Raw genomic sequence first — 27,632 nt, forward strand, 5'->3', positions numbered from 1 at the left:
GGAGTAGCTCCTCTTCGTAGTTTTTTATTATTTCATCATTATGAAGCCTCTCTTTTCGTTTGACAGCGATTTTGTAAAATGCTCAACTATCTGACTGTTGCCTATTCGTTTTCATTTATCCATATTGGTGTTGTTGTTTTTTGGATGATATTTTCAACCTGATTTTTGGTCTCACAAGATAACGGTCTGTATCTCCATCTACTCCCCTGATACTTCGTAAATCCATAAACATTACTTTCATGCCTTGAATCGATAATTACGTGATCAAATTGGTTCCGTATAGTTGTGATGAGAGACCCAAGTCTATTTATGAATGTTTTTATGAGGGAAGATATAGATTTTACTAGCATTTTTTTTTTAACCGATACTAGCATGTTTTCATTATCGTTTGATATATGGTTGAGGTTCTATTATCTGTTGTATTTGAGGCTTTGTGAGAAAGTATTATTACTAAAAGTAGATATATTCAGTGCGTCCATAAAGTAATGCATAAATTCGATATTTCGTAAACCAACGACTTTAAGGAAAAATCCCGAAATAGGTCGATTTTTATTTTTAAATTACGATTTTTTTCGAATATATGTCATACTAGTGACGTCATCCGTCTACGCGTGATGACGTAATCGATGATTTTTTAAATGAGAATAGGGGTAATCTGATAGCTTATTTGAAAGAGAATTGAATTCTCTATTCACTAATGTAAATATTAACATAATTACTTATACAGGGTGTTCAAAAAAATATTTTTTAATTAAAATAATTGAGACAAAAAGGAGAATGTATGTAATTTGTTTAATTCATAATGCGTTTTACTACTGTCAGAAAACAGAAAAAAAATTTATTTGACAAATAAACATTGATTTTCGCTTAAACGAAATGTTCAAACTGGCAAGAGACAGGTGGGTGGCAGCTTTAACATTGAATTTAAGCAAAAAACAATATTTATTTGTCAAATAAACATTTTTTTCCTGTTTTCTGACAACATTAAAACGTATTTTCAATTAGATAAATTACATACATTCTTCTTTTTTCTCAATTATTTTAATTAAAAAAATGTTTTTTTGAACAACTTGTACAAATAATTATGTTACTGATTATATTATGGAATAGAGAATTGAATGTCCTTTCAAATGAGCTATCACATGACCCCTATTCTCATTTAAAAAATCATTGATTACGTCATCACGCCCAGATGGATGGCGTCACTAGTATGATATATATGCCATAAAATCGGAAATTAAAAATAAAAGTCGACCTTTGTCGGGATTTTTCTTTAAAGTCGCCGGTTTACGAAATAATGAATTTATGCGTTACTTTATGGACGCACTGTATACACACCGTTTTTAGGCATCAACGCCCGTCGGTAGGGATCTATGGAGCAGTATCACCAAGCCGCAAGCCCTTACCCCTTGCCGTACCGCTCCTCCATAGGCCGATCAGATACCAGTTTATTCAAGAACAAGTTGTAGATTGTAGATTCTATATAGAATTTTATACTACGACGTTGGCCTATTTATTAATTTCAAATGACTGGGGCTGGGGCTCGAACCACGATCGTATATCCGCTAGATTTGACGATGGAGCCGACTGTGCGCCTTTGCCCACTGAGCCGTCTGACTTGTACTATTTAAGCTACTAAAAGTATAAAATGAAAATAAAGAAAAAAATAAAATTTTAGTAAAATTTTTTAGGTATAACTTTAAAAATGCTAAGCACCTTGTTATAATTTTCAAGAAAATATACATTGGCTAGTATTGCTAAGCAACTTTTGTAGTCTTACAGTGTTGTTTGTAGGGTAGTACCTTCAATACAATAAATAAGTTTTTTAGTTGGTATTTTTCTCAATTTAACTCTAAACATGAATCTTCCAGTTATTGGTACTAAACTATTGACTTCAAATTTCGTAACCATCGGATAGTTGTGTAGTGTATGGTTACCCTAAAACATGAGCAATTTATGGCACTCAATCTGATTTATTTTGTGTTAAATATAGAGCACAATATAATTAAATAGGACAGGTTAAAGTAGTAATAAGTAATACGGTGTTCCACAAAATTAGATATGTTTGATTTAAAGACCTATACCTTTTTTGATAAAAATGTTACCCAAATAATCTAGGCAGTTTTAATATTCACTTATTTTAGGTACTCCGTCAGAAACAACATTTTTGTTTAATTTATTAATATTTTGTATTTTGACAACGACGTCTGAAGTGGAAGTCGAAACGTTAATAAATAGTTATTTTCCTAACTAGTGCGGAAAGTGATACTGTCCCGCACGAGACTGCCGTTGACCCGAACGACGCGATAGCGGAGTTCGGGCAAGCAGTCGAGTGCGGGGAAGACACTTTCCACATGAGTTAGGAACAATATTTTTTCTAGGGCCGTACGTTTGGAAAAAAAGTCACAAAAAATAGAGTCATATCAATTTTTATTCAAGAGTGAAAATACACAAATTAATTCTTTGACAAGGTTGTCAAAACCAAACTTTCAATATAATGGGTTACCACGACGTCGATTTAAAACCATTGTAATTGTCTACTAATTTGACTTTTAAATACAGTAGAACCCCGCAAATCCGAACTAATTGGGGGAACAGCCTGTTCGGATTCCGAAAAGTTCGGATTATCCGAAAGTTAGCCTAAGAAGCTAACGAAGATGATTTTTAAAATATTTGGACTGCCACCGATCCCTTTATGAAACCCTATCCGCACGTTTATGCCTCCAATATTCTAAAGCTGAAAAATATTTAGATCACTGAAATATTAAATCGCTAACGCCAGTAGTTTTGTTTCGTCAGGGGACATGGAAATTCGGCCATGTAAATGATTCATTTAATTTGTAATCTGGATATTGATTACACTATGTTTCTCATGTTTCTAATCTTTTTCAATGTTTTCGTTCATAGTATACCATGGAAAATGTGTATTATGCACATTCCTTTATTGATTGTGTTTAGTCTAACTCGACGCTTTTATTCACCCATTGTGTTCCAGTGTTTAATACTGTAGCTAGCATCTTACGCAATTATTTTCTCACATAATAAACATGTTTTTAAATTTTTATTTTGAATTTAAAAAATTTTTTTTCACTTTGCGTTGGTTCGGATTTGCCGAAAGTTCGGATTTGCGGGGTTCGGATTTGCGGGGTTCTACTGTATTATATCAAAGTAATTTTATTTCATCGAATTATTGCGTTAATTCCATTAAAACATGAACACAATAAGATATATTTGAAATAAATTAGTAAATAATATCTAAATATTAGTTTATTACATGTGTAATAGTTAATAGTATATTATAATGCCATATTAGAAGGTATTCTACTTTCCCGCACGCAAAGTGCAACTTTCGGAAACGAAGTGCGTGCGGGAAAGTGGCTGTTTAAGCACGGCCGTAGAAAAATATTTTTTAAGTTAAATTGTGGCTTATTCTCCAATTAGAATAGTAATTTAAAATAAATGGTAGGTACTCCGTTAAATGGTAAAGCTTTTTATTGGGGGTGTTTTCACCGGGGCTGTTTTAGCTGGGGCTGTTTTGACCCGGGCTATTTTGTGTGCGATCTATTTTGTCGTGGCTATTTTGTTTATGGGCTATTTTGTCGAGGCTATTTTGTATCCAGGCTATTTTGACGGAGCTTTTTTGACGGGGCTGTTTTGACCGGGCCATTTTGACGGGTCACGCTTATTTTAATTACCTGTGAGTAGAATAACACTGGCTGGGGTAATTGTCAGGTGGATCAGTAGCTCTGGGGTTACCAAACCCGGATAAAATGGGGAAGGCAAGGTTAACAAACGATTAATTCAGTCAGACAAATAACAAGGGAAACTTGGCATAGTTTCTCAAACCAGATGGAACACGGTTTCTACGGAACACATTCAGTAGGAAAGATGGGCAGACTACTTTCGATCTCTATTTGCTAAAGTTGACGATAATGAACTATTAACACCAGAAGTGACCAGAAATGAAGAAATAAACATTAAGGAGGGAAATATAAAGGAAGCATTAAGGAAATTAAAAAAGAGAACGAACGACCAAATACCGAGTGAACTCCTAAAATACGGAGAACCATATGTGAGCAGACAAATATTAAAACTAATCCAAACAATGATAGAACCAAATCGAATATCTTAAGAAAGGAGATCAAGCATCCTAATACCTCTCTTCAAAAAGGGAGACAAATCGTTCTTGGAGAATTACAGAGGAAGTTTCCTATATTAAGAGGGCACTTGACAGGGTAAAATTAAAAGACGGTATCTACTTATCGTATGCAATTGAATAATACAGGAGGATTCCTTGAGGCATCTATTGTTCAACCTGATCATGGATGAAATAATAAAAAAAGTAAGAACTAAACACAGATACCAAATGGGAAAAAACAACTTAAAGTAATCTGCTATGAAGACGACGCAATACTAATCTCTCAAAGTGAATGATTTGCTGCACCAATTTAGAATAACCGCCCAAAAATTTACCATATCAATTTCCCTATAAAAGACAAAATGTATGGTTATAACAAAACCTTATAAGATGTAAATTGGAAATGGAAGGTCAGATAATAGACCTAATATTGATGAAATTTAAATATCTAGGCATCACACTATTTAGCTACGGAGACGTTTAAATATGGAGAAATAAAAATATCGGGAAAGAAATAAAAGGCAGAATTTACAAAACGGTCATCAGACCAATAATGCTATCATTTTTTGATTACATTGTATAAGTTATTGACCATGTTATTTTATTTCCTGTATGTAAAACGCATCAGCATTATAATCAAAGGCATTATCAAAAAAAAATTCAAAGCTCTTACCACAAACTAAAAACTACCAAGCAGCTACTGAAAAAGAGGAACCTGACATGATAAATCGAAAGCATAAAATCCTACATAACTACATAGCTGAAAACCAAAAAAACATATTGATGTCAATTATTATGTTTGATTATTAAAAAAATACATAATTTTTTATACTGTTTTTTTGGCTTTAAGGTAAAACCCACACAGCCAGATACAAATTTTTCAAAAGAGAGTACAAGGACTTAACACAACGATTAAGCCCAGGGGCCGATCAGGGCATTTTATAAACGATCAAAAGTAGGCCTCGGATAGATAAGGTATATATACATTAAGGAAAGACATAAGGTAGCAGCAAAAGGCATTGTTAAATTTGTATTTTTGTTATTCTGACGAAATATAACAAACAATCGTAAATCTCTTTTCTGTTTAAAGCAAGAAGATACATTAGAGAGTTATTGCCAACGTCTTTTAAGTCGGACTGCAATAAAAGATCCTTTATTTTGACATATAAGCATGCGCAGTATTGCGTCTTTTATTTTTGTCCTTTAATAAAATACAGGCCGCCTGTATTTAAGGAAAAACAGAGGACACCCATCTTTTAATAAAAGTTCCTTTATTTTGACATAACGTGTCAAAAATGTGAAGAAAGGTCTAACTTCACTTGTATTTTGAATTTATCTTGTCACTTCTTTGGATTGTTAATATCAGTTAATATTTATGTATTGTGGAGTTGATATTTGATTTTGGTTAAACTTTCATCATTAAAGTTGTATGTTGGGTTTTACTTATTAAAAAGAACTCTAAGTAATATTCTCAGATATAGATTATTGATGTTTTGACCCCAAAGAAATATAAAAAAGAACATTTTATTGAAGCTGGAGTGATCACAAAAAGTTGTAAAAAGCAATATTATGTAAATAATTTTAAAGTGTTACTAATTACAATAATCAGACATAGACATAGAATATCATTAACTCATTTAAACTAATATATTTTACATTTTTCAAAAAAGATATTTATTATAGATATAAATAAGAGGTAATTTCAATAAATTTTAATGAAGGTTAGGATTTGTTAAAATTCTAGATTCAAAATAGAGTTCAATTCAACAGATATAATATAACAACAGGTTAACAAAATAAAACAAAGGTTCAAGTATTTATTTTTGAAAATTTAATCTTTTATAGATTAGAATATTAGAATCATAAAGTTTTTAATCACAAGTATTAATACATTTTCATTTTCATCCATCTTCTTCTTTTGGTTCCTATCCGTTTCGAATGTTGCAAATCATATTAGCAATCATAACCTTGCTAGCTGAGATTGGAAACAGTTCCATTGATATTCTCCCTCTACTGGGTCTTCGCTTACCTTTGACTGTACCTTGCAATATGAACTGCAGCAGGGAGTAACGGTGCTGATTTCTCATATGTGTCCCAGATACTGCAGTTTTATGCGTTTAATGGTAAACACAATCTCCAATTCTTTCTTCATTCCTCCTAGAACCACCTTGTTCGTGATCCATTTCATGCCATCAGTATTTGTTAATTTAAACACTGCCAAAAAAAAAATTAATAAAAAAACCACCATAAAGCTTAATTCTTCTGACAGTTTATCTGACAGATTAGATATTAGAGGTCTTTTCATTTCCAGGTAACTAATTATTGGGAAGTTTATATAACAGTATCCTTAGTATCTGTCTTTTCAGCTCCGGATAACTAGTTAACGGGAAGTTTGTCTCTGTCAGATATCTATTAGTATCTAATCTGTCAGATAAACTTCCTGATAACTAGTTATCCAGAGGTGAACAGAGAGGGTCATATTGGATCGTAATGAACATATTTTAAACGATAAAAGATCAAACGCCAATAGCATGTATGTATATATTTATAAATTTATTATTTAAAACCTGCTAATGATCATAAAATACTTAAAATCAGTCACCAAAATAATATTTATATTTATTTATACATTTATTAACAAACTGCAGTCCAATAAAAATAAAATTAGTTTAAGCTAGCTTTAAATGTCGAACAATATTTTTAAACAAACACACACAATTTAGTTGCATTAGATTAGCTCCTGGTTGAAAATGTACTGCCACAGCTTCTAATATATCAATATCAACAGCACACTCATTTGCCAGTATTTCAACGTTTTCTCTATTATCTACTGCAATATTATGTAAAACTGAACAAGCTGATATTATTCTTTGAACAAAAGTTAACTTGCATCTCATTACATATGTTAAAAGGGGAAATCTCTTCAAAATACCAAATGTCCTTTCAGTAACAATTCTTGAAGGGATTTGTGATTGATTATAAAACACAACTTCTGTCTGAATATTCTGCAATTGTGTCATTAGGTAGTTGTAGTTGAGGACTGGATATCCACTATTCCCTAATAATATATTCTCCAGAAATTCCCCATTTTATATACCCATAATGCAAAAGTATTTAAAAACTCCTAAAATAATATTTTCAATTGCACTTCCATATTATTGAACGATGAGTATTATGGGATATATTATGTTGTTTTTTAAATATCTTTAAATGACAAAATAATTAAATTTAACGCTTTACTCTTTTCAATTATCTTTACTCTTTTTCAATTAATTTTTATCAACAAATGGAATTTTATAGGTTATTTTTATATTTACAAAAATATTTCATGTCATTTGTCAAAATAAAAGATTCTTTAACTGCGTTTGCAATACCACTCTTTTAGACCCGTCCTGTATTTGTCCTTTATTAAAGTATCCTCTAATAAAGGATCCTCTATTTGCCGGTGGCAATAACTCTCTATTATGTTATATGGGCTTTCAATGTTCAATTGTAGAAGTTTTCTGAACAGCTCATTGGATTGAGCCCTATATTTTGGGCAATCAAAAAAGATGTGGTCCAGGTCACCAATTTTATTACAAACTTCACAATGAACACTCTCAAGTATTTTGATTTTATGTAAGTGTGCTGGATAACATGCGTGACCAAACTTAGTTCTACTAATAGTGGTTATGCTTTTGCGATTGTAATCGTACTGATTGTATCAAGGTATTTTCCTCAATTTGGTTTCTAGTCTGGTGTAACGGGTTGGATTTGTAAAGGTGTTCTTGCCACCAGTAGGACCATTTTCTCATCATTTTATGTTTTGATTTGTTTATTTGTTCATCCGTAGTTAATTCGCAATTTATCTGTTCCCCCATTTCTATGCGTTCTTTGGCAATTTTATCTGCAATTTCATTGTTTGTTATTCCTACGTGTGCTTTAACCCAGAAGAATTTTGTAAATTTATTTTAATCTTGTAATTTTTTAATAATTGTTTGGATGTTAAAGCTAATATCATTTGTTGTGTTTTAATTGGATTTTAAAATTTGTAGAACTGAAAGGAAGTGAATCAGAGAAGATAATGGCATTCTGTTCCTCTTCCTGTTGTACACATTTTAGTGCTTTAAGAATTGCTATTGCCTCAGCTGCGAAGATAGATGTGTTTTTATGTAGCTTATAGCGTTTGTGTATTACGAAGGCACAACCTGTGCCGTCACTGTTGTTTGATCCATCAGTGTATATTGTGACATAGTTTGGATGTTGGTCTAAAATTTGATTAATAACTATGTTATTAGATGATGCTAATTCAGAGTAATGAGGTATATTCATATCAAATACAACAAAGTGAACAAAGTAATCGATATTTACCTTTGTTTGTGGTTGTAGGGTCACGTTTCTTAATGCTTCACAAGTAGGAGGAGAGTTCTTATGTATCCAAAAAGGCTTAGTTAAATCGTATTCGTTTTACTTGTATGTGCTACTAATGAATGATGAATTTTTCTTTAGTGATTTAATAATCATTTTTCAGCTAAAAATGATCTTCTCAGTTCTAATGGGAGTTCGATTGCTTCAGCTCTTAACGGTTCAACTGGTGTAGATTTCATTGCTCCCAAACATATTCTAAGTGCTTTGTTTTGTATAATGTCCAGCTTACGTAGATTGGTTTTATTTGCCGTTCCATAAAGTGTACAACCATAATCAATTATTGATATTATGTAAGTTCTATAGAAAATTAGTGCTGTTTGAGGTTCTGCTCCCCACCAAGTTCACATGATGGATTTTAAGAAGTTTAGTCCTTTGTTACATTTTATCTCTATTTTTTCAATATAATATGGTTTCCAGGTCAGTTTTCTGTCTAATATAACTCCTAAGTATTTGGCATTGGAATCCACTGGAAATTCTATTTTATTTATTTTGATTTTCTGCATTGGTTTCACATTATGCCTGGTGAAGATTACGACTTTGGATTTTTCAGCGGAGATTTGTAGTCCTAAATTATTTATGGATCTTAAAAAGAGTTCTGTGCTTGAGTTTAAACGATTGATGCATTCATCCAGGTGTTTGCTACGTGCATAAACAACAAAATCATCGGCATATTGTATCATAGTTGCTGTAGATATGGAGGAGTGTAGATTAGTGGTATATATATTGAAGAATAGTGGTGCACGAACAGATCCTTGTGGCAAACCTAAATTTGCAGTTTGGTATTTCACTGGGCAGCCATCACATCCTCTGAGTCCTACTTGCCTGTTTATATACAATTTGCATATGGTGTTAGCAACTTCTTGGGAGATTTGTAGTTGTATCATTTTTTCCCGTAGAATGAACCAGTTGACATTGTCATATGCACCTTTAACATCTAGAAACATCGTGCCATTGTAGTCATTTTCAGTTAAATATATTTGTATGTCTGTAACTAAGTGTGTCACCGCATCAATGGGGCCAAACCCTTTTTTAAAACCGTATTGTGTGGTTGGCAGAGAGCTAGTTGTATTTAACCACCATTCCAGTCGGTTTTTAATTATTCTTTTAAAAATCTTGAGTATACATGGCATATGTAAATGCAATAGGTCTATATGAATCGCATAGGTGGGGGTTTTTGTTTGGTTTGTGTATTGGTATTACAATAGTCTTTTTCCATTCTTCTATACATTCCCCATTAATCCAGATGTCATTTAGGATTTGGATTAGGAACATCTTGGCATTGTTTGGTAGTTGGAATATCATAGGATATCTAATATCATCATAACCAGGTGATGTATTCTTTCTATTTTTTATGTTATGGTTTAATTCTGGCAGACTGATAGGTTCACTGAAAATTTTATGATTGATATTATTTTGTTCTTGTTTTGTAAATATGTGTGATGTATCATTCAAGGCATTAGCTGGCGAAATTTTATCTAGAAATTGTTCTTGTCAATGGTGTATTTTTATTTAAGTTTTCACACCAGTGCTGCCAATATAATTTGGCTTTATATTTGAAAAACTTTTTGGTTTTTGAATTTTCGTTTTTACATTAAATATAGTTTTCAATGGTGCTTTGTTGCTTATATGTTTTGAGCATTTGTTTTCTTTGTTTAATAGCATCTTCGCAGATTTGATCCCACCATGGTGGAAGAGAGGTTTTTTTGCTCATTTTAAAAGGTTGGTAGATGGGTATGGAGGCATTTGCTGCCTTATTTATCCCTTCAACTAATAAGTTGTACTTATGATCTACGTTGTTGTTATTTTTAATGTGTTGTGAGAAGTATGTATCTGCAATTTCTTGATATAAGCTCCAATCTGCTTTATTTAGGTTCCATTTTGTTTTAGGATGTATTAAGATATCTTTACTTTCCATTTCTTTATTAATTTCTATAATAATTGGAAAATGGTCTGAGCCCAGTACATCAGATAAAGTTTCCCATGCACAATTTATTGCTATATCTGGAGTTGCAAAAGTAAATCCACGACTGATTTATTCCCATTATTTGTTAACCTTGTGGGGGCTCCGGTATTTAAAAGTACTAACTCTGTGTTGTCTGAAACGGTTATTATTTCCGTGCCTTTGCTGTTATTTTTGTAAGATTCCCATGTTTGATGATGCGCATTGAAATCTCCTCCAAAAATGCTATTAGACTTGGTACAATTAAGAATTGCCTAAACGAAATACATTTCTGACAAGTATTGCCACACCGGCATAACCATCATGGCGATCTTTACGTATAATTTTATAGCCTTTGAAATTATATTGTTTAGTTGGCTTAAACCATGTCTCTGAAATTAAGGCAATATCAATTATATTTTCATTTAAACATTTAACTAAACTCATCTTATTAGCTATAGCCGATTGCGCATTTTATTGTAAAATCTTTATCTTATTTTTTATTTTATTAGCCATTAATTAAATTTATTATATTTAATAATTTTATCATATATGTATGCTCTATCTAATCTTTAAATCGTTAAAAAAATCAAACTCTTTGACTGCACTTTTAAAAATTGAAAAAAATATTAATAAATTCATCTGTATTAGGATCAGGATCGGAACTGTGTGAAACATTTGGTGGCAGAGGGTTTTTTGGACCAAACTGAAAAGGGAACATTTCTTCAGCTAAAGGAGATTGGGCTTTCCTTTTTTTAAATTGAGAAGAAATTTCAGGTTAACTTGGAATTACTTTTTGTGCTTGTTGTTGGATACTGAATGTACATTGTTTAGAAATATTATATCTGACATTGTTTTGCCTTGGATGAGGTGGAAAACTTTCATTATTTATCGTACCTAATGCTTCAAACCTATTCCTTGTAGTAACAGCAGATGTATAAGGTCTTTTGCTTGACTATCCTTTGCTTCCTTCTTCTTCTTAACGTGCCCTATCAAGTCCCCTTGACGTTGGCGATTGACATGGCGAAACTGTCTCTGTCTCGAGCTATTCTAAATAGGTGTTCTGCTTTCTTTATTCCTGTCCACTCCTGGATATTCTTCAACCAAGAGGCCTGCTTTCTACCAATTCCTCTGCGTCCTTCGATTTTACTTATCATAATAAGTTGAAGAATATTATACCGGTCTCCCCTTACTACGTGTCCAAAATAGGCCATCTTTCTATATTTGATGTTATCAAGCAGCTCGCGGGTAGCATTTGCTCTCTTAAGGACTGCCACATTTGTCACCATAGCCGTCCATGGTATTTTCAGTATACGTCTGTGCAGCCACATTTCAAAGGCCTCCAAACGGTTAATGGTGGATATTTTTAATGTCCATGCTTCGACACCATACAAGAGGACTGACCAAATGTAGCATTTAATCATGCGCTTTCGAAGTTGAAGTTGCAAGGTATCATTACAGAAGAATGACCTCATTTTAAAAAATGTCGTGCGGGCTATCTCGATCCTAAATTTTATCTCTTTATCTGGATCTAGTTGTTCAGTAATATGGAAACCAAGATATTTAAAACTGGGTACTCTTTGAATTATATGACCATCAACATATAACCGTGAATCTTGATGGGCCAAACGGCTAAATACTATGTATTTTGTTTTTGAAAAGTTTATTTTTAGGCCAAACTCTCTTCCCACTATGTCAATGGCATTTAAAAGGTGTTGTAATCCATTCATATCATCACTTAAAATAACTGTATCGTCTGCATATCTGATTGTATTTATCAGAATTCCATTAACTTTCACACCCCATTCCAAATTATGCAGCGCTTCCTTAAATATTCTATCTGAATATAAATTGAATAACAGTGGGGACAGTATACCTACAACCCTGTCTGACACCTCTTTGTATTTTGCATATTTCTGTTGATTTTCAATTTATGCAAGCTGTCGCTGTTTGACGCCAGTATAATTTTTCTATGATTCGTACATCTTGACTATCAACTCCTTTATCCTTTAGTATTTTAATTAATTTGTGATGTTGTACTCGATCAAAGGCCTTCTCATAGTCAATAAATACAGCAAATACGTATTTCTGTTGATCTCGGCATTTCTGCAATAACACATTTAGTGCAAAGAGTGCGTCCCGGGTTCCCAGTCCATTTCTGGAGCCAAATTGTGTTTCATCCTGGTCTTCTTCACATTTATCTCTGATTCTACTGTGGATGATACGTAGAAAGATTTTCAAAGTGTGGCTCATAAGGCTTATCATTCTATAATCGCTACAGTTTTTCGGACGTTGTTTTTTTGGTAGGGTTATGAATTCGGACTTTAACCAATCTTCAGGGATATCACCAGTCGAATAAACATCATTGAAAAGTTTGACTAGTATTCCAATGTTTTCCTCATTTATGAGCTTTAACATTTCTGTAGGTATGTTGTCGGGACCAACGGCTTTCTTGTTTTTTGCCAATTTTATAGCATGTAGTATTTCTGATTTTAGTATTTCTGGTCCTTCACCTTCATCTAAAGTCTCCAGTTCTTCGGGTCTATCATCATTATATAGTTCATTTATATAATTATACCAGGTAGTTCGAATTTCGTGTTCGTCTATTATCATTTTTCCCGACGAATCGGTTATACTATGTGGATTTTTCTTATGATAAAGACCAGCTACTTCTCTAACTTTTTTAAACATATTAAACGTATCATGGTTTTCATTTAACTTTTCTAATTCCTTGCATTTATCCTCCATCCATTTTTCTTTAGCTACCTTTATTTTTTGTTTAATTAGTTTCTGTTTTTCTTTGTATTCTCTTTTGTTATCTTTCAGTTTTCTTCTCTGCTCCATCAATTCCAGGATTTCGTCAGTCATCCATTGTGGTTTTTTGTGCCTCTGCATCGTTGTTGTATATTTTTCCATTACTTTCCAGGTAAGATCTTTAAACGCATTCCATATTTCTGTATTGTTTCCATTTGTTGAATTCTTTAGCTGATTATTCAAGTCAGTTTCTATTAGTGTTTTGTTGGATGCTGATATATGTAATTTGGGTGTTTTGAGGCTTTCTTCGACTTATTTGAGCTTCACTTGGATGGCAGCTATTATAGGGTTATGGTCTGAACTGATATCTGCACCAGGATATGTCGTTAATCGCTTGACACCATTCTTAAATCTCTTGTTTACTAGAATATAATCTATCTGATTTCTAATTATATGAAGTGAGTTATCTCCTGGTCCCTTCCATGTATATAATCTTCTTTTGTGTAATTTGAACCATGTATTTGCGATTATCATGTCATGTTCTTGACAGAACTGGTATAATCTATCGCCTCTTTCATTGCTCTCCCCTAGTCCATATTCACCTATCAGGTCAGATCTTCGTCCTTGACCAATTTTAGCGTTAAAATCTCCAATAATATATGTGATTTCGTTCCTTTTTAGATTGTTAAGTGTCTGTTTTAATTGACTATAGAATGATTCAACATCATTGTCATATTTCTTTTCTAAAGTAGGGGCATATATCTGGACAAAATTGACATTAAATGGTTTACTATTTAATTGGAGTATCGCTAGTCTGTCGTTCACAGGTACAAAATTTTTAACATATTTCTTGAATTTAGATGTTATAAATATGCCAACTCCATTCCTATGATGTACGTCATCTTCTACACTTCCAGAATAGTATAGTGTGCCTTCATCTTGTTCACATGTTCCCGCTCCAGGCCAGCGCAGCTCACTGATGCCCATTATATCAATTTTTAAGCGTTTAACCTGTTGAACTAAGTTACCGAGCTTGCCTGCTGCATAGAGGCTTTTAACATTCCATGTGCCTAATCTGATTGTACTGCTAGACATTTTTAAAGTTGTCGTACTTTTTAAATTGTAGGGTTTCTTGTGGACGACCGGGAAGGCCCTACAGTCTGGTGCGCACCCTTCCCTGTCGGATCTTGGTTTCCGAGATCCATGATCAGTAATACTCTGATTATGTTTGGATTGCGCCATGTTAACTTTACTCGGGAGAAATAATTGGAGTGGTTTCCCGTTGCCTTCCCCAATGATTTTTCTGGCGCATTGGGTTTACTCCTGTGGGTTTGATAATCAGAAAGGGTTTTTGGATATTTGGTAGGAAACTTGGATCGGGACATGACCTCCCCTATTTGGGTTTGGGTAGAGTTTCACAAGTTTAACTTGAATGTTTGAACTTGACTTGAGTTTTACTTAATTTCAAGTCAAACTCAAGCCAATCCTTCTGACAAATATTTCAAGTCAAGTCAAACTGGTCAATCGTACAGGTTTGAAAATTCAAACTGTTTGTCAAACTAGTTTGAAAGCGTTTGAATAATAATTTATTTAGTAGATATACTTTTTTTGTCGAGATAGGCATGTTAGTTGCCAATTAAGATAAGAAAATTAATAATACAATAAGTGTCACCTAAAAGTAAACATTTTCAATGTGTTTTAATTTAAAACTTTTAAATGTAGATATTATTTTTTTCGAATCCTGAGAAAACTAATAAGTATTTTTGAAAAATTTAAACGCAGATTAAAAGATTGCGTTATTACCGAGGGCCGAAAGTCTATTAGAATAAATAAAAAGTTTGTTTTGAATGAAATATTTGCAATTAATAACAACACTAAATTTTCCTTTTTATGTTCACCCCTGTATCTTATTAAAATACACATTATATAATATAGAAGTTTTCAGGGATGTCGTCCCTCAGAAATAATGTAATCTTTCAAGCTGCGTTTAAATTTTTTTTAAATTCTTATTAGTTTTCTCAGGATTTGAAAAAAATTGATACATTTAAAACAAATTGAACATTTTGATAAGCGACATGTTACGCCTATGACCTTAAGGGTTACAATAAAATAAGACTATTTGGTTTTTCAATGGACAGCTCAAAATAAACTTATTTAGAATTTGTATGACTTTTTTTATTAAAAAAGGCATTTATTTATCTTAGGGCCAGGTCGAAAAAACATGTGGAACCAAGCTGCTAGTTCACTCGAAAATATGTACCACAATACAAAAGTTAGTATTGTCAGAGAACAGTGGTCGTTGTTCTCGGTATTGCTCTAGTCGGTATTGCTGTATTTTCGTTGGTATTTCTTTAAAATTCAAAATTAACCATAGGGTTATTAGACCTGGATCCCGCGTACCAAAAAAAAGTTGATTAATAGCAAGCTGAAAATTTGTTAATAGCTTAACGGTGTCTAGTGACTAGCTTAGTCGGACAAACTTTGATGTACGGGAACACTGAAACAGAGGAAGGTTTAATTGTGGAACAGTTTAAAAATTTGGAACGTCAGATTACGAAAACGTCCCATGTATTTTGTCGGTCAGAACATCCAATTGATTTGTTACCCTTTCATTAAACTCTCATGCAAAAATCAGACTGTTATTACTAACCAACATGATTCCTGTCATTTGGCATGTTCTTCGTGTTCCACTCATTAAAATGCCCAGTTGATGATAAACACCAGTCTGATTTTTGCATGAGAGTTTAATGAAATGATAACAAATCAATTGGAAGTTCTGTCCGACAAAATACATGGAACGTTTACGTAGTCTGACTTTCCAAATTTTTAACCTTTTCCACAATTAAAACTTCTTCTGTTCCAGTGTTCCCACACATCAAAGTTTGTCTGACTAGACACCGTTAAGCTATTAACGAATTTTCAGCTTGCTATTAATCAACTTTTTTTGGTAAGCGGGATCCAGGTCTATATGGTTTTATATCTACAATTTAAATATTTTCGGATACAGGCTACAAATGTTGGGTTTAAATTTAAAAAAAATTAATGTATAAATATGCATTAAACTTTCTTAATAATTATCCTAAGTGGCGCGTTTATTGGGTTTTATTTGTCTGTCTGCGGTTTAAATATCGTATCAGCCAATACATTTCTATGTTTATTGAAATTTGTCAAAAAATTTTTTTGGACCTTGTTGGGAGGGGGAATTTCCCCTACCCCTCCCCCCACCCTCCCCTTGTTGATCCACCAGTGAACAAATAAAAGCGTAGGTGGTCTCATTTAAAATTGAAAATAAACACGTTGCGTAATATTCAAACTTTTCAAACCGTTTGAAGATGTTTGAATTCAAGTCAAACCTAAAGATATCGAAATCAAGTCAAGTCAAACTATTTTATACAAAAAGTTTGATTTTCAAGTCAAGTCAAGTTTGTTGAGTAAAATCAAACTAGTTTGACTTGATGCATCTCTAGGTTTGTTGGATAGCCATGGCTTGCGTGAGCAGGGTCGCGTCCCTGAAATAGATCTGACTTACACCGGGATCGTATAAGTGTGTCTATCCGCTACTACTCCTTTGCTTCCAAAAAAGTTAAATTGTTTTGTGCCATGTGTCTTTTAATTTCGTTTTGTTCTTTAAATTTTGGACACTGTTTGGATATGGATTTGTGCTCAAAGTTTTTACAGTGTATACAATAACTGTCTTGTGGGTCTCTACAGTTATGATCATCGTTTTTCTCTTGTGAGCAGTTAATGCTTCTCGTTTTTGTACTATTGCAATTACGAACTATGTGTCCATGTTGCAAGCATTTAAAGCATTGGAAAACTCTATGCACGTACGGTTCTACGGAACAGGCCACGCTGTTTATATATACATATCTAGGTAAAATGTTACCTTTAAAAGTAAGTAATACCAGTTATCTAGGTACATATGCTTTTTCTCCATTTATATCAACTTTCCTTATAAGTCGAGTGACTTGTGTTACTGATATATTGGATATTATATTTTCGAAAAGATATTCATCACTGAAAGCAGTATCTACGTTTCTGATGATGGCTTTTCTTTGAAGCAGGTTATTTGGAATGCATGCTTTTAGTTGTTCCTCTTTTTTGGATTCTCATTCTTAACTAGATAATTTTGTATCTTTAGGGCTTTGAAGTTGTACTCTTACCCTATTTTTTCCTACTCTGTCAATGTTAAGAATATTCTTAATTCCTAATTTTTTATGAAAAAGGTGACCTACATTCATGGGGTGAATTTTTCCAATCTGCTCCGCATTTATTTTTCAATGAATGCATATACCTTATCCGTATAGAGATACCTTTTTTGTAGATTAAACAGCTTGATTTCTTTTTCTGGTTCCTTGGTCTTTTCGTTTTCTTCCTCCTGGTCCATGTTTTGGGTTCCCCCTTTATCAGGGGGAGAGTTTTCACCCATTATTGTTAAACTACCACCATACAAACACAAAACAATAAACACTTCACAACACTGGGTTTTTTATTTATTTAGCCTGGTATGAAATTAGTTTATTAATAATTGTCACAAAAAACTTGTCCTAATCACTATTTAAGCACCTGTAATTATACGTGTGCTCGCTATGAATGATCGTACAATACTGATTTTTTATACTTACTGCGGGAAATGGACATCTGTCAGCATCTCCGAAACCTGTCGTCATGAACGACACCTGATCAGGATAGTTTTTAAAAAGAAAATTGCATATGTCCGGTATGTATGGAATGAAAGGAATACTCAACCATTTTCCATTCGTCCATTTCGCTGCCGATATTGTTCCCTAAAATATTGCTTAAATTGTTCCTTAATTATCTTATACAGAGTGAGTCTGTAATTTGGAATAAATTAAATATCTCAAATACTAATTTTTTTTTGAAAAATTCTCAGACCTGTCGATTAGTATATCAAATTGTCGTTGTTGACATACAATAATAATGTATACAGGGTGTCCCAATTTAGAGATATGACGTCATCGTTGATTTTTATTAAATGGCAACACTGTCATTTTGATAGGGTGTGTAAAGTTATACATAACTGAAAAATATCAAATTTTTATTCTTTACCATTTACAAGATAATAAAAAATAACAAAGTTATGTGTGTAATTTGGAATAAATTCAATAATTCAAATACTAATTGTTTTTTTGAAAAATGCTTAGACCCGTCGATTAGTATTTTGAATTGTCATTTTTGACATACAATAATAATGTATACAGGGTGTCCCAATTTACAGATATAACGTCATCATTGATGTTCTTAAATGGCAACACTATCATTTTGATAGCTGTTTTAATAGGGTGTGTAATTAAAGCTATACATAACTGCAAAATTTCAAATTTTTATTCCCCACCATTTACAAGATAATAAAAAATAACAAAGTTATGAAAATCAAGTAATCAAATAATAATTGAATTTAATTATTTCAATTAAGCAAATGCTCATAATGTTGCCCATTGGTTATTTGACAATAATTGAGGACAATAATTGTTATTTTTTATTATCTTGTAAATGGTGGGGATTAAAAATTTGAAATTTTGCAGTTATGTATAGCTTTACACACCCTATCAAAATAGCTATCAAAATGATAGTGTTGCCATTTAAGAACATCAATGATGACGTCATATCTCTAAATTGGGACACCCTGTATACATTATTATTGTGTGTCAAAAATGACAATTTGAAATACTAATCGATGGGTCTGAGCATTTTTCAAAAAAACAATTAGTATTTGAATTATTGAACTTATTCCAAATTACAGACATAACTTTGTTATTTTTGATTATCTTGTAAATGCTAGAGAATAAAAATTTGATATTTTGCGGTTGTTATGCATAACTTTACACACCCTATCAAAACAGTTATGAAAATGACAGTGTTGCTATTTAAGAAAATCAACGATGACGTCATATGTCTAAATTGAGACACCTTGTATACATTATTATTGTATGTTAAAAAGAACAATTTGAAATACTAATCGACGGGTCTAATCATTTTTCTAAAAAACAATTAGTATTTAATATATTGAATTTATTCCAAATTACAGACTCACTCTGTATAAGTTACCGTCATTTTTAATAAACATGTAACTAATGTAATTGAAGCATTAAATGAAAGTCGCATTGAAAGCGATTATTCCAGATTCATCATCAACAACTATTCCATCCATCGTCGGACATAAGCCTGTCTTAGGTGTGTACATTCATATCTCTTTACTGTTTTTTGCATCCATTCGTGACCAGCCATTCGCTTCATGGCATCAGTCCACCCTGTTTGAGGTCCGCCTCTACTTCTGTTGCTTGCCCTTGGTCGCCACTCGAGAATTCACTTTGTCCAGCGGTTGTCTTCTATTCTTCCTATGTGTCCTGCCCAGTTCCATTTTAACATGTCAACCTTCTGGATCACATCGGTTCCATCATATTCCTAGAGATTCACGATACGATACGATGTCGATATTTTTTAAGTATTAAGTATTGTATTGGTTATTCCAATGAAGTATCGTATCGTGTATCGCTATCGGCAATACTTTCTTATAACAATATCGTATTGATATTGATTTCGATAAGATATCGATACAATACTCGATAAAATATCGCCATAAAAAGGATTAAATTAATAAAAAAAAACAATAATTATTTATTCATTTCTCACTATCTTCATTAAAAAAATCACAAAAAAAATATACAAGAAATAATATAAATTACATTGTAACCTCACAAAACATAACGAGCGATCCACAATTATTGGGATCAAAGCTTGCCGTGCAAAAAATTACGTATGTCGTATGTGTATGTCTTGTTTTAATCTGAATTTATATCATTGGTTTATCAATTAATTTTGATTAACATTATAAAACATCAGTCAAACATAAAAAATCAGTCAGAACCTTTAACACAGAACTTTAATCAAAAATAAAAAGAATTAACAAAATTATAACACTCCAACATCTCTACATAACCTAACTTTTCTTGTTAAGTTGACATATACTGCAAAGTTGACGTAAACTGGAAAGTATATCTGAATTAAGAATAGACATGCACTGTATAGCTATCTCTGTCGTTCAGAGCCACCTATGGTGACAATAATTTTGGATCACACGTTATTATTATCCTTTAAAGAGCTATTCATCCATCTTTTCACACAAATGAGTTTTTTGATATTTTTATCTTTTAGAGCATCTTTTATTCGTTAGTACCATCGCTGCTTGAAAAAACCGCTGGGACATACAAAATATCCCTAGCTAAAGGCGCGTTTTCACAGATCGATTATTAAATCGAAAGCAAATTGAATATGTAAATCATAAATCGACTTGTCCGTTCGGCGGAATGAGTCGATTCAACGGAAATAGAACTGTCTACTTTTGATAGGCGATTGTCGCCGAATCGATGTCGAACGACTGGAATCGAGTGTGTAAACACCTCGTCGAACAGAAACACAACGTGCCGAAAGCTGAGTAGAGTACTTCTAGCGTGTATGAAGTTTTTGTTTTTAGTGCGACAAGCTGTAATTTTGGGAAAAAAATGACTGAAAAATGGTCAGATGCAGATATGGCAAGATTTTTGGATGCTTATCAAAACTATGATGTATTATGGAATCCGCAAACCTAGCTTTATCGCAATCTACAAGCGAGACGAGCAGCATTGCAAGCAATTCTACAACATATCAATAAACCCAAAATGTCTGAAAATTACTTGAAAAATAAAATCAAAAATATTAGAACAACATATTTCGATTTCTTCTCGAAATGCGTAACAAATTAATTGCACACCTACATTAAGAATTTGACGTGACGCCATTTTGTACTACAATTATTAATTCAACATTCATCGACTGTCGTGTAAACCTTTTTGCTTTACGAAAGCGTGTCTACGAAACGCTAAATTGCACCCGGAAAGAGTAAGAGTTGTTCAAGCAATCTATATAGTGTAATAGGTAAGATTTGTAGTTTTGGGTTGTTCTTCTTTAAGCTATATTAGGCCGGCAGCTGGTGTTTTCTGGTAATTAAATATGTAGTTAAATAGCTATTTGTATAACAAGGGAGGAAAGTGCTACTTTTCCTCCCGAGAATGAAGTTTACTGCCCGACGCGTAGCGGAGGGCAGTAATCATTCAAGGGAGGAAAAGGCACTTTACTCCCATGTTATACATATGGTTTTTCCACCTTCCTCAAATAACAAGTCATTTTTTCATTTTTACTTAATTTATTTATGTAACTAACCAACAAAATTTATTAGAACTAAATCTAACAAGTAGGTACAATATAACTGTCAAATATAAGTCAAATTATTAATGTAAACATTGTTAAATCTGAATAATAATTTACTGTTTTTTACCATTCTGCAAAATAGAGTGTTTTTAAATAAACGTTAAAATGTATAGAGAATTAAATAATAGAACATAGATATTGTACAGGGCGTCAATAAGTTATATTTCATGAATGAAATATTATGACGTCACTTTTACTTTTCCTCCCTAGGGAGGAAAAGTACAACTTTGCTCCCTACAATCAGGTCCGGAAAAGTATACTTTCGGTAGAGGTAGGTGGAAATAGCTATTTGTATAACAAGGGAGGAAAGTGCTACTTTTCCTCCCGAGAATGAAGTTTACTGCCCGACGCGTAGCGGAGGGCAGTAATCATTCGAGGGAGGAAAAAGCACTTTACTCCCATGTTATACATATGGTTTTTCCACCTTCCTCAAAGAACAAGTCATTTTTTCATTTTTACTTAATTTATTTATGTAACTAACCAACAAAATTTATTAAAACTAAAACTAACAAGTAGGTACAATATAACTGTCAACTGTCAAATATAAGTCAAATTATTAATGTAAACATTGTTAAATTAGAATAAAAATTTACTGTTTTTTACCATTCTGCAAAATACAGAGTGTTTTTAAATAAACGTTAAAATGTATAGATACTTACGTAATAGAAAATAGATACTGTAAAGGGCGTCAATAAGTTATATTATGAATGAAATACCATGACGTCACTTTTACTTTTCCTCCCTAGGGAGGAAAAATATTTTCCTCCCTAGGGAGGAAAAGTACAACTTTGCTCCCTACAATCAGGTCCGGAAAAGTATACTTTCGGTAGAGGTAGGTGGAAAAATATTTATTTAGACTTAGGTAAATACCGTTAAAGCAGGACATAATACTGTATGTGTTAAAATTAATTTTATCGATTTTTTAATAACATTTAACCTCACAGGGACCTCCCTCTTACCGCATGCTTGCATTAATAACTGATGTATTGTCCTTTTCATGATCATTTTTCAGTGCGTAACAAATGATAGGAAAATGGGTAAGTCCGTGATAATATACATTTATGACATTTATTCTAACATGACATTTTAGTTAAATTTGACAGTTGTCACATTTTATTTTCAGTTTGGAATAAAAACAAATCAAATGTGTTTTTTGCATTTATAAAATGGTATTTTCTTTGATTTGTATAGTCTTATAAATTATACAGATTATATTTGTAATATTATTATCTAATTAAAAAAAAAATATTTTTTTATTATGGCGCCATCTATCGACAACTAGAATAACTAGAATAAATGTTATAAAAATGTCACCGACGAAATGTAATCACCGACGTGCCTTTTTTTCTGTCACATACAATTTAATGCGTTAGAAAGAAATCGAAAAACTGTGACGCACTGAAAGATGATCATGAGAAATACTGTAGAAGAGCTTTTATATGTAATTAATCTTGTTATTGTTAGAATTACTGATACTAAAAGAACTTTATAAAAACACAGTTAGATCTAAAATTACTTTAGGTATACAGTTCAAAACTTTTAAAATTCAGCACAAAATGCAAGCATGTCCCCGCTCTTTTTTTATTTATTAAAAATACAAAACCTAAAAATATTTTTTTAACTGAGTCTTTTCATTACTACAATTATGCTTGGAAAATGAATTGCACAACACAACAATTAAAATACTGATACACTTAACTCATTTTCTCCTTCTTCCGTATTTTCTTCGTCACTATCATCGCCCAATTCAATAATAAATTTATTTCCACCATTAATGTGGAAGTGCCCAATCTTCTTATAATATTCTTCCACTTTGATCACTTTGGCGATTCTTTTCTGCCAGTCTACTTTGGTAATATTAGCTACTTCTTTTTTAATTATCTTAATTACCTTTTTGTCAAATTTAGAAAATGTATTTGAACGCCTTATACTTGGTTTTAATTGTCCCCAAATTAACTCAATAGGATTGAAAACACAAAAGTAGGGGGGAAGTCTCAATATAGTGTGTCCATGCTTTTCTGCAATACTCTCTAGAGCGTATAATTTTCTAAATTGCTTCGTGTGTAGAACTTCAATAAGTTGTTTTTTTGTGTAAAAATCTTCGAAATACAAATCATTTTCCATTAAAAAATTTTGCAGGTCAGCTTTCTTTGAAGATGTATTTGGTATTTTAGTGAGCTGTCGGGAATGATAGGAAGCGTTGTCAAGCACTATTACGCTGTTTTTCTCCAAGTTTGGGATCAGCGAGTTTTCAAACCAATCTTCAAAAATGTCAGCTTCCATATTCTTGTGGTAGTCAACAAAGTTACAATCTTCCATTTCTTCCCACATAATTTTAAAGCATTCGGAACCCATCCCTCACTTCCTCCGCAATGTATAATAATTAACCGCGAGCCTTTATTTGCAGGCATTTTTGGTATGCACATGCTTGAACCATCTGTCCATCCTTTCTTTACTGTATCGTGGGTATCATACCAAGTTTCATCTAAATAATAAATTCTCCTATTTTCCTGCCTATATTTAGTAATTTCTTCTAGGTACATATTACGTCTGTTGACTATTCTTTGGCTTTCCATAATTGCTTGACGTTTATTTATTTTTTGAACTTAAAGCCAATTTTTTATCCAATTTTGAAGAGTTTTCTCACAGCAGTTCATATTTCGACCGGTTGTTTCCAAGTTCTTTCTTATTATTTCTATTGTAGGTATTTCATTGCTATTGTAGCAGTCGTATATTGTGGTTTTCAATAGTTTTACAAGTGAAGAATTTAAAGGTCTTGAAAATTTGTAGTCACATCGTTTCTTGCGATGGTAGGGTTCATTTTAACTATTTTATATACACTAAAGTGGAATTTCTGTTAAATCAGAGGTGGTTTGTGCCAATAGTGTTTCATCGAAGCCGAATTTCGTACGTAGATTTTTGTATACATTCAAACATACTTGCTGTGTTTCTGCATTTAAATGCATTCGAATCTTCTTTACGAGCACTTTTTTTACTAATTACATTCATACTAGCACTGGCAATTTCTACAATATCAGCGTTATCGTACGCGATGTTTACATTATCCCACGGGCGCCACATCACTATTCACATTAATTAAATTACAATAATCAACACTTGACACTCTCCAAACGAAATACTAAACCAATATTCAAAATAATTACAGCAAACAAAACACTCGTATCACTTAACACACGTACACTCCAGTACTACACTGCTACCGAACTAAAACTAAGTTTTTGCACGAAACTTGTGAATAGATATGCGGGAGGTCTGGCCGTAAAAACACAGATGCTTTCAAAGGGCCGCTTCTTAAACGTTTGACCTAATATATCTTTATTTGAAGAATATCATATTTCACCGGCTTAAAGCTATTTCACAATATTTTTTACTCGGACAATACGTCAATTACCCGCTGCATTACTTCCTTCCAAATTCCCTATTTTGATGCTTATTAGAAAAATATGTTTTGGTTCCAAATTTAAAGAAAGTAGAAGTATTAAGCTTGAAGGCTTTAAGGGGCCCCTCCTAACGTTGGGGCCCCCGCCTTGCGGGCCTGTCAGCTACGCCACTGTATGCAGCACTCACGTGGCGTTTTATTTTTTCTCTCGATATCGATATTCTCAATAATATCGAGGCAGGCGTATCGACAATACAAGAGTATGATTTCAGATAATGAGTATCGTATCGACATTAATATTGCTAAGGTTTGTATTTATCGGTATCGTGTTGATTTTCGATATGATATCAATACAATATCGATATTTTTATCGAATATCGTGAAGCTCTACATATTCCAGATTAGTATACAATATTTATAGAATTGTCACAAACGAAATAAAATTACACGAAAACAGTAGCGAAATAAAAATTCAAAGAGGTATCAGAAAAGGTGACATACTATCACCAAAGCTTTTTTAGAACTGCCCTAAAACATACTTTTAATACCCTTGATTGGGATCATAAGGGGATAGACTGGGTGTTGCGGAGAAAGACTGCACCATCTGAGTTATGCTGATGACACAGTTTTGATATGAGATTACCTAGGCGAAATCAACACCGTGTTAGAAGAACTGGAAAGAACGTGCAGAGAAATCAGTTTAAAAATAAACATCCCCAAAACAAAATACATGACGAACCTCGTTACTAGCAACAATTTAAAAATTCCGAAAGATTAAGTAGAACGTTTTGATAAATACATAATATACCTTGGACACGAAATTAGAATAGGCAAGAACAACCAAACAGGAGGGGTATCAAGACACATGAATGGACAGCATATGGAGCTCTTGAAAACGTATTTAAAGATGGCAACATACCGATAAATCTGAAGTGGAAAGTATTCGATCCGTGTTGTTGGAGAACTGTAGTCTCCAAGCAAATTCTATTTAACCAAACACATGATTCTATTTTACCAATAATATTTTTACCACGACGCCTCTGACAAATAACATAAATCTATTACTCAGTGCATGAAGAAGTCCAATTTCCAAGAATGTTAATCTCCGCCTCCAAAGACCCAAACACCCCAACCCAACGGAAAAATTCGTTAACGGGGTGTAGTGTACAGGCAAGCGTCAGTCAGCTATCAATATTCGTTAAGAACACATGCAAAACGCAAAGATCTTCTTGAATACGCCGGCTTCTTCGAAGAGAATTCTTCACGCGGCAAAATTGCAAATAAAGCGGGTAGAGTGTGGAAAGATTATGTGTTGTGGCGGTTTTACGGTTTCTAGCTGTTAACTCATTTAAATGTTCTATTTCTTGCCCTTTTCACATTTCATTACAGTCTAGCTAAATAACGAGTGTTTTATTTACTTAACCAATTCAACAGGCCAGAGTTAGCAACTTATGGAAGTCTATTAAAGTTTCTCCACTGATCAATCGAAGGGGATCCTTGAACTTATGGCAAGTACAAATCGCTGAAAGGGAAACTGATATCTTTCAAGACCCAACCATGTAGGAATGTTGAGGACCTGCAATCCTCCACGTGTGTTCTGTCATTAATGACGTACGGTGTTGAACCGCACAAACAAAAACGAATGCTTTAAAACTAAGAATAGTACAGAGAGAACAAGGATGGAGCGTTCAATGATAGGAATAACAATAAAAGACAAGATCACAAACGAAGACCTACTAAACAGCACCAGAGTTGCAGATGTTGTGGAGAGAGCTTGCAGATTGAAATGGAGATGAGCTGGCCACATGGCAAGGATGAAGGATGGAAGGTGGATAAGCAAGTTAACCGAATGGAGACCAAGATCAGATGATCGAAGCCGAGTAAGACCACCTTCACCACCGATCGCAAGACGATTTACGAAAGATGGAGACAAATTGGATCCATACTGCACAAGAGGGTGCCCTCTGAATACAAACAGGGGTCATAAAACAGGCTGATGATGATGTTGATGATTGTATTATAGATAACTTACCTCGACATTTTTGTCGATGGGATCTTTTGCCTCAATATGAAATTCCAACATTTTAACTGTTCGATTGTATCTTGAGATTCTGAGTTTCTTCACCATGTTGTCAATATGAGCGTACTCGGGATCTTTGCAAATTTCCAGTGTTTGAATATCGTACAAAATTTTTGCTGAAAACTAAATGGTAGATATGTATATTTTAATTAAATTTTCAATTAAACAACTTACAATTGTATGAAACTGAAAGCAAATAATACCAATAATGACAGTAATAACCAACATCATCTCGCAGATTTTATCAATAATTTTTAAAATTTTTGGAAATATAGACTATATTATATATATACTATAGACTATAGAGACCATTAAAACGATTTTAATAATTCAAGAATAGTATTCCCATTCAGAAGTCTGTAAAATTTGAGTTAATTATTAAATAATTGGAGAATAATGATGATGATATAGATATAAAAATTATTATTGAAATATTTCGTTCCAACATAAAAAGTATAAATTAAGTTGCAAGTAATAAAATATCTTACCTTTGGTATAACATTCTGGAAGCAAAAACAGTCTAAGTTCGGACATCTTGGTGAGGGGTATTTCTGTACTTATATTACTGTATCGTGTCCGGACATGTCATTTATAGCATTTCGGCCTAGTATCGGGCTACATAGGTTCCATCTTTGTTGGCGAGCCG

General features: G+C 32.9%; 1 protein-coding gene across 1 annotated transcript; it reads right to left on the reverse strand.

The window, feature by feature from the left end:
- Nucleotides 1-1,776: 1,776 nt before the first annotated feature.
- LOC114329748 (uncharacterized) lies at nt 1,777-27,103 on the reverse strand. The gene is made up of 3 exons (XM_028278944.2): nt 26,939-27,103; nt 17,864-18,025; nt 1,777-1,938 (listed from the first exon to the last, which is right to left on the reverse strand). The coding sequence occupies exons 1-3, from the start codon at nt 27,032-27,034 to the stop codon at nt 1,777-1,779; spliced, it is 420 nt and encodes a 139-aa protein (XP_028134745.1). The 5' UTR covers nt 27,035-27,103.
- Nucleotides 27,104-27,632: the final 529 nt, after the last annotated feature.

Source organism: Diabrotica virgifera, chromosome 1 (assembly GCF_917563875.1).
Source record: "Diabrotica virgifera virgifera chromosome 1, PGI_DIABVI_V3a".
In the NCBI taxonomy this organism is placed as follows: domain Eukaryota; kingdom Metazoa; phylum Arthropoda; class Insecta; order Coleoptera; family Chrysomelidae; genus Diabrotica; species Diabrotica virgifera.

Bases quoted from the DNA above. Each gene is read 5' to 3' on its own strand.
- LOC114329748 (XM_028278944.2), bottom strand. From the start codon at position 27,034: ATGGTGAAGAAACTCAGAATCTCAAGATACAATCGAACAGTTAAAATG. The intron at 18,026-26,938 runs GTAAGTTATCTA...GCAATATTTTAG, and splicing joins CCATCGACAAAAATGTCGAG to GGAACAATATCGGCAGCGAA. The intron at 1,939-17,863 runs GTAAGTATAAAA...CTCATGTTTTAG, and splicing joins ACAGATGTCCATTTCCCGCA to GGTAACCATACACTACACAA.